Raw genomic sequence first — 14,799 nt, 5'->3', positions numbered from 1 at the left:
ACAATTGCATATTTATTCTGGCTGAATTCAAGTTGCATCATACCACTGAAATACACTATAATTTCTCTGTAACAAAATGGGTCACATTCTTAATGGGCTGTTCACTGTGAGCATCTGCTTGAAGATGAAAATAATTGCTTCCAGATGTTACCATTTCAAGTAGGGACATTTACTTTAAACGGCACTTTCTTCCAAAGCAAAAGTTAGACTGTCTAGATGCAAGAGAAATTGTCAGCTGTTTTAAATCAGTGTAGCTCCATTGAAAACAAACCAGAGATAGTTAGCTATTTTGTCTATTTTAAGGCAAGAGTTTTATGCCAGTTTATACTAGCTGAGAATCTGATTATCCAGCTTAGAGCAAACTAAAATTTTGTTTGAGTTGATTTTAAAAACCCCCACACATTAGCTGCCTTCGGGTTCACTTATACCAGCTAGTGCCTTAGTGTTCACTTGGAGCTACTGAACTCAGAGTGAGAGGAGTGCGGTATTACTCACCATTCCATAACTTAAGTGTAATTTGGGAGTCTACAGGGTAACGGGGGAGTAATGCTAGATGGTGCACTCAAAGAACAGATGTTTTGTTAAACATCTAGAGAGATGCCATGTCTCCTTGCCTTACTAAGAAATCTTCCTGTCATATCATGGAATACCATGTCAGTGTCAAAAAAAAAAAAAAAAAAAGTCTAAACATTGTTTTGGTTCAACAGTGAATAGGGTCTGTCCATGGGACAAAAGTCACCTCATCCTGCTAGTCTTTTTGATTTTCAGTGGCCTTAATTTTATATCAAAGTTCTCATTTATAGCTACCTCTTAATCTGCAGAAATCTGCTATGTTAACAGCTGTACAGAGCCTGTTCCAGTCTGGACTGGAATGTGCCTCTGGAACTTGTGCAGATTAGTGTTTTTCTGGAAGACAGAGGAGTTATTTGGAGTTATAATTGTAATGTTTAATCACCTTTGTAGAAAGCAGCTACTTCTGGGATTTCACGAGGTGACTGCCCCTTCGAGTTTCTCAATAAAAAAAGTCAGTGCACTATCTTTTCCTGATTAATGCTTGATTTATTTTATTCGGAGAAAAAAACCCTAACCATGAGGCTACATTTTTGTTTGTTTTCCCATCCATACACAAATATCATTGTCAATGTCAGCAGGAGTGGGCATGGCACTGGGAATAGTGGGTGGCTTAGATAATTGCTGTTGCAATTCAGATGCAAGTTTAGTACTATTTTTAATTTGGGCAGTATTCCCCACCAGACTAAAACAATTTACATGTACAGCGGATTTGGGTTCCAAATGAACTTTTAACTATATAATTTTTAAAATAACCTTTGTGGCTTCCTCAGCTCCAAGCTATGGTCTACAAAAAAAAGGGTGATGGGCAGGGCAGTTTCTGATCACTCAGTAACATCAGCATAGATACAGATGGCAACTTCAGTTAAGTCACTTCCTTCATCTGCTGTGATTCCTCAGTGTGTTTCATATAATCAAAACACTAATAACTAACAGTTATGAATTAACATAAAATTTTTTAACCGTCTAGAAACCTGCATTGTTTTGTACAAATTAATTAGGCACTTGGAAAGTTAGGTATGGATCTTTCAGTAAGGCTTAAACTCCTGAATGGAGTTTTTTCTCTTTGAAGATGGAGGCCAACAGAAGCATTGTATATACCTAATACACACTGTTAAACTTTGGAAGACTTTTTGCTTTGGCTTTCTTGAAAACTAAAAGATGCAATAAAGGTGTGAATATTGAATGTTTACCAAACACAGTGATATCACTCTGTCTGAAGTATGCCTTTCTCTGCAATCTGAAAAACAAACTCAGGGCACACAAGCAGAGTCGTGGCCAATTGTTTCTCCTTTACGCTGTTACTCAATTTAGGCGTTGCCTTTTAGGGTTCCAGTTAGGGCATAACACTTTTCATTCACTGCTGTTCCCTCCACATCCTTCAAAAGTTAACAAGTACTACACGGTGCAAACTTTCAAGTACTATAAGCATGACTGCAGAAATGTTGCTTGTCTTTGGTACTTTATTTTGGTTAGAGTGCTCATTCTGTAATGCTGCCTTTACTGAATAACACCCGATAAGAAATTCTAAAATGTTTCATTGTAATACTGAAATGTAGCTTTGTCTGACAAGTATTTTAGGAAGTAGCCAACTGTTCTGTAATGTGTCATGTGGCATTGTGTAGGTTTGTGTTTGTTCAGCCTTAGTATTGTTTTCTGATGTCATGTCTTGCCTGGGGATTAACTCTGCCACACATTTTCTTCAAGCAGGGAGGGGGACACAGTGGTTTAGTAATTAACACAGGAGGACGTTTAGGTGAAAATAACTGCAGCACTTGAGAAACACACAGTTCTAACAGTTCAAAGTATATATGTTTTGGAGAGGTATTTTGCTTTCCTATGAGTTTGCCAATCACTCCATTATTTATTTTTAGTTACTTTTTCTGCCCACAGTAAATGTTTACAACAAATCTATCTTGCTGCATTTTTATATTTTGTCATTGTATAGAGTAGCAAGTGTGACTTCTGAAGAAGTGAATCGTTTTGCTGTTGTAATGAAAACATTAAATAGCAGGGTAGAGACTTTAGTATGGGTCTGCCAATAAATCACATAGCATTCTGTCAGGTGTTTAAACAAATAACTGGAGAAAATTTTCTGCTGTGCTTTCAGGAGTTGCTAAGTCGAACGTCACTAGAGACTCAGAAATTAGATCTAATGGCTGAAGTTTCAGACCTGAAGATTAAGCTGGTTGGTATGGAAAAGGAACAGAGTGAATATGAAGAGAAACAGAACAAAGCTGAGGTGAGTTTCTTTCATTAGCTTATCGGTTTGGGTTTTTTTTCTATCAGCTGTGTATGGTATGCTGTTATACATCTGAGCTTTTGAGCTGAAATCGGCGTGCAACAGGATTTTCTGTGCTTACAGCACAGTCCCTATCATTGATGCTATGAATTCAGTGAGGAATATGATTATGCATTTTTGGAATGTGGTTTATTTTCCCCTCTCTCATTATACTTCAGAGGCTGCTGTTTGGCTTTAATCAAGGCACAAAGTGCCTTCCAGAAGCATACATTACAGTTGGCATTTACTTAACCCTTTCCTTCCCACAGGAGCTGGACTGGTGTGGCCATGTGAGGCCTGCAGGGCTCTTCTGTTTCCTCACTGTTGTGGCTGAGAAGACCATCAGCGCAGTAGTATCAGGGGTGCTACAGACACTGGGGGGATCACCCTTGGTGATTTCGGTGCATTCCTGGCACTTGAGAGAGAAAGACAAGGGGCAGGGCGTTTTCCTCAAATGAGCCTTTCCCCTTGGCATTACATAATAAAAAACAGGGGGAAAAAGAAAGCAAGAAAAAAAAAAGAAAAAGAAAAAACATGCATTGGAGGCAATTATAATCCGTACTCCCCTTCAGATGTGGAGAGTCCTGGACATCAAAGCAGCTTTGGTTTTTGCCATATTGTTTAAGAAAGAGAGTATGAAACAAGGAGTCACGCAAACAACACCCATTTCATGGCAGTGAGTGGCAGCAGGGACCTGGGAGGGAGTGGGATTGTGGAAAAGTAATTCATACGAATCGCCACGTGCTGTCCTACTTGGTGGTCCTGTGAGGGGATGAGCTAGCAGGGGAAGATTTCCTGACAAGGGAGGATTATTAGGTCCAAGATTTACACATTGCTGACTGAAAAAAGACTGTATGTTCTTCATTGACTTAGAATTTGAAATTCAGGCGGTGTTAGAAGTTTGTTTTCCATTATGTTGCTAGTGGAGTATTTGATAACTGTGCGTAAGTAATTTACCTGCAGTGACATAATACTTTTGGAGTGTGTTTGTTTCTTAACTTATTTATCCTCTGAAGTTTTCTTTAGAGATTAATAGATAGCTTAAAGAGAGCAATTGCTGGCAGAGATTGCAAGCCAGAGAGGCACCAGCTGCTGTTTTTACCATCTGTGGCTGCCTCATGCTCTTTCACCCATAATTGTGTCTGTGTACAGAAGGCCTAAGCAGCCTTGTACTACCTGAAAATGGAAACAGGTCTGTGCAGCGCCTCATTGCTACAGATGGCAGCCCAGTCCCAGCAGCGGCCGCCTCAGAGGCCTTCGGCACTTCCCATTACACCTCAGATGCCAGGACACAAGGCTGCCTAAATAATCGCAGGACTTGCACAGGCAGCCTGGCTCCTGGAAAGGAAGGAAGCTTTTGAGTGCCTTTGCACTGAGAGGACTTCTAAGCGCCCAGTTGCCCCTGTGATGGGGTGAGGCTATGTGAAACTCGTGTCACTGCAACAAGGTGTGTGGCCCCCTTGCAGAGAAAAGTTGAGCTTTATGGTCCTGGAAGCCTGTGGTGTAATGCTAGGTGATAGGAAACATTCCTGCTGAGATGGAAAAGGATTCTAATCTGATGGAAAAGTTGAGAATCATTGTGTTAAGTATGCCCTGAATTATTAACTACCCCAAGATGTGATTAGATTTCTGGCCTGTTGAAAGTCACAAGCCTGTACATACAAAGCAAGGAAAACTGGTGTAAGTAAAACTGTGGGAAATAAACAGCATTTTTGGTTGCCTCACTGAACCATTGTTAAAATGATTTCAGATTGTCCTGATTAAGCATTAATCCAATTTGTCAAGATAAACAGGTGTTTTCAATCAGATAGGATGTTTACTTGAATTCTAATGCTTGAGCCCTATTTCAGGTCCTTTTACTGTAAATTTGACTAATTTTTAAATACAAACACAATTTCAAACATCAGAATGAAATTTATTAATATATTTTCTTCGTACTATTAGACTAGAACTGCTGCTTGCGTTTGGTAATAGTTTGGGTGTCTTCCTGAACTCCTTGCCTCCACTTCCCAACTACATCTTTCTAGTGAATAAACCACTCTTATGAGCACAGTCCACCTTTACTTTGCTCTTGTTCCTGCATACACGGTTGTGTTGTGGTAATCTAATGGCTTCAGAGTGAGACAGTTCTCCAAACTGACAGTGACAGAATGAGATTAATCTTGCTGTAATTGTATCTCTGAATATCGTGACTACTACAACATGCCTTTATAGCGTATAACGCCACAAATGAAATTGCAGTTAATATTTTTACGTAAGTGGAACAAAGCTATTGGTGACAGAGCTAGAGCCTTTCTTACAGACTGCAGCTGGCCAATTGCTGCTTTCAAGACTGAGTTTAGGATTGGCAGAGGTGAGCACAACAGTGATTTGATAGATTTCCTGCTATCAAAAGTAATAGTTCTCAGTTTTCACCCTAGTGCTGCATGTGTTGCATCCAGTAGTTAAAACAGTTCATTAATTCATGCCTGACCCTGCCATTGCTAAATATAATAGCAGGTTTTAAAAGGTTTAAAATTAAATGTGACATTGCAGAGTAATTCAGCTAAAACATGTTTGCTCTGTACTCTTTGTGTCGACTTCTTATACAGCAGCTGTTTCCCGTCACATAGAATTTATCTATAGAAATATTTCTTTGGTTGGGTTGGGGGGAAACAAAGCAAATTAAGATATCCTTCTAAATATGAGCATGTTTTCATGTGTCAGTTTCGTTTCACTTGTGCAGCTGTGGTTTAGTTTTGGTTTTAGTTAGCAGCAGAGTTTATCAAGCATCTCTAACATCCTCTGAAAGGTATTAATTTCACACCGAATGCCACTTGACTCTGGCTCTTCAAAAGCACATGCTAAATCTAAAGTGCCATTTATTTTTATATGTATATATATATAAAACACAGGGGCCAGGAGAATAGCTGCTTGTAAACAGGCAGTCTCACTCTTGACTTTGTCATTCTAAAAAGTTTTTTAGATAATTTTGTCATTCAGAAGTTCTACTTCTGCTGCAGCAAGGCTGTGAAGGTTTCTGAAATCCCACCTGAGGGTTTGTGTAGCTTTTATCTGAGAAGCCTTAGAAATTTTGGAGATACGTTTTCTTAATGCAGCTGGGTATGAGTGAGCAGCATTATCAGGTGATTAATGGCAGCCCAGGTGCCTGCTCTGCCTGAGCGTAGACAGAAGAGACCTTCTGTCACTATCAGGAGACTGCAGAAGTAATTGTCCATTCCAGCTTGCATAACAGCCCTTCTTCTGTTCTACTTTTTCTTTTTTAGCAAAAACCATTTTTGTGGTTTTGCTTTTTCATACTGAGGATCTGAAGTTTGCTGTAAGTTGTTGGGAAGCATTTTATGGCTCTTGTGGACACTTCTGAATTAAATATCTAGTTACTTGCAGTTTCAGAGAAACTTGAGTCAGTGAGCCAATGACTCCCACTGGGGAGTGTGGTATGTTGTCTCACCTGAATCGAATTCAAGATACAGTATGTTAGTGTTAGTAAACCTTCATGCTGTGAAAGAATCTCAAAAATGAGGAGCCTTCTCTACCTTGGAAGTAGAAACAACTGCAAAGACATATATTGCAGCTGGAGTTCATCTGTTTCTCCTCCATAGACCTCTTATCCTTCACTGGGATAAAGATTTCTGCCATTTCTGTAAAGTTAGTTTGCTCTGAGGGAAGTCTGCATGGATGCAGTGTTTCCCATTCCTGTTTTCACTGTGAGGCAAAAAAGAAAGAATTACAAGGTGGCAGCAGAAGTGTTTCTGAATTCTCCCATGTTGCCACAGCTGCAGCAGCTGTCAGTTTGTGCTCAAAAGTCTCTGCATCTTTTTTGAGCAGTGATTCTTCAGAACCTCGTATGGGTTAACAGTGTTCTCTGTCAAAGACAAGCACAGACTAAAGCCTTGGTGCTTGAAGGAAAGCAAGGGAGATGGATTTGTGCCCTGACAATTCCAGTCTCCAGTTGGTACTGCTCAATGAGTTATCAGATTGTGGAGATGATGGTAAAAAAGAAACAAAATCAAAGCATGGAAGATGGAGGGGTTGTGGACAGTATATAAATTGTAAATACAGCTGGCACTATGGATGTTCTGTGTTGCAGTGCACTGGTAAGGGGATGAGTTAGCTAGGGGGATACTCTTAGCAATGTCCAACTGTTGCAAAGTGGCTGATGTACCCACTGAACATACAAAGCATACGGTTTCACTTAGAGGGGCTTTTCTTAATCTGTGCAGCCCTGGCAAAACATGTCAGCCTATAAAAAAATGGGTATTGCAGTGGGCCCAGAACTCTTCTAAATGTTTTGATTGTTTATGGAACTAATCCTCATTTACATGCATTAAAGTGTTGTTGGATGAAAGAGGATGAGCATCAGACATTGTGAATCTTGATTGAGAATAAGATGTGTAAAGTGAAATGTATGCAACTGCTTTTCTGAATTTCATCATAAGCACAGTGTGCTAGAAAAATGTGAAACTCTTACCTAACTGAGACATACATTTATGAAAGGAAATCTTTGCAAATGTTTCAAGTTGACTGGGGATGCTGATGCATTTTGAAATTGGTTGTGTTAAAACTTACCTGGCCAGAATAGTGTCCTGTCCTTGCAGTAGCTGTTCCCTAGCTTTGAGATTATTGGTTCACCAGAGTTGAGATTATGGGAAGACTGCTGTGCATCAAATGTATTCCACTTGAGAAGATTGAGAAATCACAGAACATATATTCATGTACATGAGAATTAGGGGAAAGGCACTCTAAGCTTGTAATACCTGAGAAAATACCCAGCACTATTTGCTGATGAGTTAGGGAATTTAAGTGAAATGTTATATAGATTTTTAATACTTGTCTTTGGTTTGCTTTCTGTAGCTGGATTTTTTGGCGTGCATCATTGATACACACAAATTCAAGAAACTGTCCAGCAAATCAATGCACTTCAGAGTCATTGCTTTTTCTTCTGTGGGATTCTTTGGTTTCTCCTGTGTATGTTGCTTAACTCTTTCCCCATGTCAAGATACTGCCTAGCTAGCAAGCTACGTAATGGAGTTATTTTTCTGACCCATGATAGACCTGGAAACAGAATTACTTTACTAGTAAATTCTGTGTATAAATTGTGAAAGAGTAGGTTATGGCCTTAACTGAGCACTTGGCAATTTCTTCCTAGTGTTGATGATTTGGCTGGGTAAATTAATGTAATCAAATCCCATTTCAGCAAATGTATGCCTCTGAGCCAGCGTATTAAAATGTGTTTCAATTTTTCCCAATATCTGACTTCAGCTGACTTTATAAGTTTCCAAAAATGAGTCGCCAAATTCTTACCTTCAAATTAGAATTGGAATCATTAATTAGTCTGGAATATAGATTCTCTTCTATTTAAGATTTAGCTTTGTGCAATATTCCAGGTTTATACCCTTTCATATATGCTTTATCAGAAGGGAAACACATCATCTGTTGTTTTTTAGTTGGCCTTTGACGTGTTTCATGTATTTCTTTGTGCTGCAACTGTACAATTATCTTCTTTGCATCATATTCTTTCTCATCTCTCCTTTTTTTTTTGTTTTGTCTTTTTTCCCCTTCTTCCCATGTTTTCAGTCAGTAGTGAACCTGATCAGTGAGCTACAGGAGCAGATGTGTAGACTGCAGCTGGAAATTAATAGTAGAATTCAAGAAAGAAAGTCTCAAGATAGGAAACCAGACTTTACACCTAATGGTCCTCAATCTAGTCCAAGATCAGTGGTAGAGACTCTCAGCCAGAAGGATTGTTCTCAGTGTGACGTACGAGAAGTACAACTTAGCAGCAGCCTGCGTATTGCCTTTTCTCTTTTGGTGCAGAAACTAAATTCCACTAACCAGAGCTATGTTGTGAATTGCTAGCATTGATCTTTGTGGCTTTAGTTAGCAAAGAATGAGGTGGTGATAAAAATTACCAAAAAAAAAAACCCCACCTCAGACAGCCCACCCCTGGTAATTGGAACAAATATGGTGACCATTGATGTATGCCTACTAAAGCACAGATATATTAAAGACTCAATTTCCTCTTTCAGTTTTTTTATGATTTTTTTACTTGTAGGTTTGTAGTGCTGGTGCGGTGTGGTTTTTATTATTATTATTATTTTGAAGTTTGTTTTTTTTCCTTAGTTGAGATTTACCTGTTTGATATGCAGCATGCTAGCATGGTTTGGTAGATTGCTAATTTTCCTCATGATAATGTAACCCTAGCTGTGCATGATGGTGCACCCTAACCAGTCCTCTGAACACAGGTTATTAATTCCTGAATATTTTAAAAGCTTAAAACAGGCATAAAATACAGTTTCAGGTAAGACTTAGCTGAAATGTATCCTTTCTTTTTCTAATGATAATGTTAAAGTGAATAAAAAGAGCCATAATAAAAATATGTTTGTACCTTAAAAACAGCAAATCCAATGCATTTTTGTTTATTCTCTGACATTAGCAGTTACCAGAAAAGCATTTTTGAAATTACATTACAGATCCTAGTTGTATTTGATCAAAAGTATGTCACATGTCAAAACAAACGTCACATAAACTGCTTAAATTTGCTGAAGGTGGAATGATACTGGTATGCCTGAAAAAGTCTATTTTAATAATGCTATTAAATCAGTTTGCTTTAGTTGCCACATCTCTTTAGTTAAAATCTGGATACCGAGAACTCATAAGTAATCTGCTTATATTGTGAGGGAGTTTTTCAGTAATTTTTCTCATAGGTTTATTTTACAAAAGTAACTCATTTGGGTACGATGCCTATTTTTAAAGTAGTGCTATTGTTTCTGAGCTTGCCTCTGTCCAGAACTATTAGACTACAGTGCAAGCTGCATATTGGGAAAATAATGAGAGTTAAATCTGTGAGTCATTAAAAACAAATATTAATTTAATCCAATATAATAGTATGGCTGTTTAATGTATATACTGTACAGGGTTCCAAAATTGGATTACACTTCCAAATTTTTCCTTTTCTCGGTTCATTTTAAGACATTTGGTCTCATCAGAGCTCAATCAAGGATTTAATGATATTGTCCTTCAGAATAAACAATAAGATCTTCTTCTATCAAGGAAAGGGAGGAGGTACATTTAAGAGACAACTTTGTCAGAGGAAAAGACAGAGAGTGCTAGGAACCCTGGCTGGCTGCAGCTCTAAGCTGCATCAACTCTGTTTGCAAACTGTCAAACATGGGTGCTGAAAGTAGTGTATTTGCAGTTGTATTTGACTGTATGTGTTATTAAATGCCTGTAACTTGGTAGATACCATTCAGTCTGTGTGTTACCTTTCTCGGTGAGCACCTTAAACACCTGTTTGGGGAGACGATTGTCACTTTAATAAAGTTAGTAATCTTTTAGCACTGCCTGTTTCTGCTTACTTTCTGAGGTGGCTGAAAAATAAAATAAAAAAACACACAAACAAACAAAAAAACCTCAGCCCCCCAAAAAACCCAATAGTTAAGGTTACATGAGACTGCAGTTGTGGATTTTTTGGCTCTTTTTCACTGAGAGGCATACAACTTCACCAGGCTCAGCTATCTTCCTTAATATGACTAAGAAATTAGTTCATAATTCCAAGTGGAGTTTGGGAAAGTATTCCTTATCTCTCAATTCAAAATAGATTTTGTCATCTTAGACTACGTCATGGGTTTTGATGTGGTGGTTCAGTGTTCATTACTGTGTGGTTCATGCATGATCTTTTAATTCAGGACTATGAGAAATACATATCTACCAGAGAAATCTTACTTTTAATTGCTTTTCTTCTTTTTCAGAGTTTGCTACAGGAACTTAGACACCTCAAATTTAAAGTGGAAGAACTGGAAAACGAAAGAAATCAATACGAGTGGAAATTAAAAGCAACTAAAGTAAGCAAAATACCTGGCATTTACTAATGACAGACTTATTTCAGCTAGAAAGGAATATGCTCTTCTTTTCATCAGTATTTACTTTTCTTACAATTGCTTTGTTTCACGGCCTACTGTGAAGTTTTCTTCAACTATCTTTGGAATAAGTATTTTCTTTTAAAGTTTTTGTGGCTTCTTTTTGTGCCTTTTGCTCCCTCCCTGCAGTTTCCAGTCTTCTACCTTTTTGTAATTCTTATTAAAAAAAACCAAACAACAAAGGCATTTTGACTTACAAAAGGCTTGTTCTGAAGAAAGGCCTCTTTGAAGGTTTTCTGTACTTTATTTGTGTAATGGTGACAAGTCTCTGGACAAGCTTTCCAGACTGAAGAGAAGAGACATGCAACGTTGGTTGGGTGTTCACTTAGTATGGAATTTATTTTAATAGACATTAAGCCTAAAATACACCATTAGATCATCTGCTTTGACTTCATGCATATCGAAGTGCATAGCTGACTTACCCTTCTGTTGACCTTAAATCCTGGAAAACTGTTGGATCATAATCTGGAGAAACTTGATGTCTGCAATATTTCATTTTCCTCCGCAATTAATTTTTCTAGTTGAATATTCTCATTGTTAAACAGTTGCACTTTATTTATAGTTTGATTCTTTTTTTTTTTTTTTTTTAGCCCTTTTCCACTAGATTAAAAAGCACCTCATTATTTTTCCCTGTTGAGGTACACTTTTGTGCTGTAATCACATCTCCTTTCATTTGTGTAGTACTGCAGTCCCTGTTCATGTGAATAACTGACTTTTTTGAGTTGTGGTTGGATCTTGGAAAAACATTTCAAATTATTAAGCTAAGTTTTCTTTTAATACTTGGTAGTTTGATCCCAAAATGAGAGACAGCTATTATTTGTATTACCATTTGTTTCTTTTGAGAATTCTTGGGTGAATATTGAAATGTTGCTATTGTGTGTTTTTTTCCTGTTAATAGCTCTTGAATCCATGAAGATGTTTTCTCTGACGTGGTGGATATGAACAGTTCTTTGGGAAAATATTTTCTCAAGCAGTGTGTGGCCAGCTGCCAAGACAGATAAAAACTGTGGAAAGTGTAGGAGCAGAATGAGCATAAGAAGAATTGTAAAACCCATTGAGTGTGAGAAGATGCAGAACTAGAAAGGAGAAGAAAGTACAGGGAAAGAGAGAGGAAGTAGAAAAAATATTGTAGAGATGACAGGAATGAGACATTAAAGAAAAAGAGGGCATTTAAAAAAGCTATGAGATCAAATAGACTAGGGAAGGCAAATCCAAATCTGGTATTAAGAGGTCTGCAGCTTTTCTTTTCCTGTTGCTCCAGCTTCTTAGATGAGAAATTGGAATATTTCCATGGCTGGATATAAAAAGCATATTAGTCACTGGGAAGTGTAGGAGCCCTTCAGAGATACAACAAGGCAGATTCTTCTGTTCCATATGGAACTGCAGGCAGAGCACTGATCTTGTGCTGAAGTCCAGCTGCTTGCTTCCTGGTGAAAGTGTTTGTGTATTGGAGTAAATTACTCCATGTTTTTCCATGTTTGGATAATGTTATTTGGTGTTTTGCTTTATTTTAGTATTTTGAGAAACTGGTCACATTAGTGATTTTTTTGTTTGTTTCCTTTTTTCTTTTTTTTTTTCTCCTTTTTTTCTTTAATTGCAAGGAGGTTTAGTATGCTTTTGCTGGGGGAAGTGCAGAATGTTGATATAGAGGCTTTAAGGCTATTAAAGAAAATCTTAATGAAGCTACCGACTTAGTAAAGTATGTTCTTGACAGTTTTTCTTGTAAATAGGGAGAGTCACTGTATTTCAAGCTGTGGACAATCACAGAATTCTTCCCCCTCTTTATTGCTGAGATCTTCGATGCGTGATACTGTAGGCCAATCTAGTGGCCATGCAAGCTGCAGGAAGTGTAAATAAATGAACCACTGACACTTTGTTGCATTTAAGTGGTTGCTTTCCAAGCCATGCTTTGTTTCTAGCCTATTTGCTGTAGTATCTGATGTGAGGGAGAACAGTTTTGTTATCCTGCTGAGAAGAGGGCTCAGCATTAATGGATTCTTTGTTATATTAATAAGTAGTAGCTAGGATAAAAACCCGGTATCTTTTAAAAAAATGCTTTGTTATCTTTTCATGCAAAGCTCAGGAGTTGCCCTATAATAGTGAGTATTATATGAGCATTGTTGTAGCATCGAGGGCTTTCTAGAGTTTCTTTACCTACATGAATCCTTGAAAATTTTACCTTTCTGTAAGTCTCTTTTCTTTGGCAGCTAATTGCATTAGAAAAAGTGAGCTTCTGTAAAAGGAGTGGGATCGTAACACCATGAAATATGTACAGTTGTTATAGTGTTTATGAAATGTCCTGAATTGGGAACAGGGCGTGAATCAATGTAAAGTGTAATGCTTCGAAATCTTCTAGTTCATGGGAAAGAATCATAGAGGATCGGTGACGACATTGTTCTGACTTTGTTGTACTCTCTTTCAGGCTGAAATAGCCCAGCTTCAAGAGCAGTTAGCTCTCAAAGATGCAGAAATAGAACGCTTACAAAGTCAGCTGTCTAGGACCTCATCACACAGTGAAGTGGCAGAAAGAGGTAAGAGGAGGGTAAATAAAGTTAAAAATCCGAAACCCTACTTTAACTTCACCTGGCTGGCAGCTTGGCTCAGTATTTCAAAGAAATGCAAGGAAATACAAGAATGGACTTACAGTATTTATTTGGGGGAGAAAAATGTTGCAAATGTATTTTGTCTTCTGGTAAAGTAGAAGCCTTTACTATGTGAAATTCTGTCCCAATCTAGAGGCAGCACAAATTGCAGTAAGTGTCCTAGGGACACTGAAACTTTTTCTACTGGAGTTTTATTTATAATTGAAAGAGTCATTGCAGTTCAGTGGGAGTATATTTTTTTTTTTCTATACCTTCAGAATTTTTTTGAAGGGCATTTACAGTTTCCATTTTTTAAGAAGAAAAAAATCATCACAGTGGTACCTAAGCATAATGTTTAAATGTCCAAACGTTCTAAAACGTAGTTATTGATTCACGTCTTCCCTTTCTTCAGGACTATATCTCATTTAGGCTCCCTCTCTCATGAAAGGTTGGACCAGATGGTCTTTCAAGGTCCCTTCCAGCCCAGGCTGTTCTGTGGTACTGCAGGTTTCTGTTTTAAATCTGCACTGTTGATGCAGGTCAATGGCAAATAAACCAGTTTGTTTAGCCTTTGATCTCAACCAGTCATGTCACAGTTCTCTGAAGTATTGACTCCTGGAGCTTCTGTCAATTGCTGGGCTGCGAGCAATACGATATTAGTGACCTTTTTCTTCTGTGATACTGACACTTACCCATGCAGGAATATTTACCACAGTGCATCAGTTTAGCTGCACTAACTTCTTCTGTGGGTGTTAACTAATGCTTCCAAAAAAGTGCCCTTGTCGAGATGTGACTTTTGAAGTGTTGTGCTACCTCTTCCACAGGGCTTACCAAGAATCTCCTTACAGGAATTAACGCAGATGTGTCTTTTCTAAAAGACTCTGTATTGTGACTTGTTTATTTCAGAGAAGTGACTTAACATATACTTGGTGCTGATTTCACTCAGCTGCAGAGCTTGTGCATGTAGAGCACTGCATGCCTAACTAGAAAAACTGGTTTGTCTAACAACAGTTTTTTGTAGAGGAATTCTTCTACTAATAGAATTTTGTATTTTCTATGAGACTCCCAAATAATTTTTGGTATTTCAAAGGAGAGATAGTGGTATGACAATAAATCAAGAGTTCAGCAGCATTCAGCTTCTAGTAGTGTGTGTGTTCCTGTTCATGCTGAAGATGGGTGAAACTATCCTTGGTTCCAGTGGGGAGAAGAATCAAACCCTGTACAGATTATTTAGGGTACATTTAAGGAAACCACTTAGACTATATTTGAATGGAAAGCGTGTGAAGCCGTAATAATTCTCCTGTAAAAAAATTACTGATTTATCAGATTTTTAAGTGGTCTTCTCAAATAAAGTTGAAAAATAATGTCAATGTACTTGTGGTATGCTAGAATGCATATTCTAATTAAACTGCAAAATTTATCTAATATGTGCTTTTTCTACATACTT

General features: G+C 37.9%; 1 protein-coding gene across 5 annotated transcripts in view; it reads left to right on the top strand.

The window, feature by feature from the left end:
* The window catches only part of PPFIBP2 (PPFIA binding protein 2), a 102,952-nt gene that overhangs the window by 66,481 nt on the left and 21,672 nt on the right, over nt 1-14,799 (top strand). For all 5 annotated transcript variants that reach the window (XM_037402326.1, XM_037402327.1, XM_037402325.1 and 2 more), the window contains 3 exons: nt 2,681-2,812; nt 10,603-10,695; nt 13,193-13,301. In XM_037402326.1, coding sequence (XP_037258223.1) covers nt 2,681-2,812; nt 10,603-10,695; nt 13,193-13,301 — 334 coding nt within the window. The remainder of the gene's footprint in view (nt 1-2,680; nt 2,813-10,602; nt 10,696-13,192; nt 13,302-14,799) is intronic.

The sequence above is a fragment of the Falco rusticolus genome, chromosome 10 (assembly GCF_015220075.1).
Source record: "Falco rusticolus isolate bFalRus1 chromosome 10, bFalRus1.pri, whole genome shotgun sequence".
Taxonomy (NCBI): Eukaryota; Metazoa; Chordata; class Aves; order Falconiformes; family Falconidae; genus Falco; species Falco rusticolus.
Note: the sequence above shows the minus strand (reverse complement) of the source record. Positions and strands in the feature narration are given on the sequence as shown.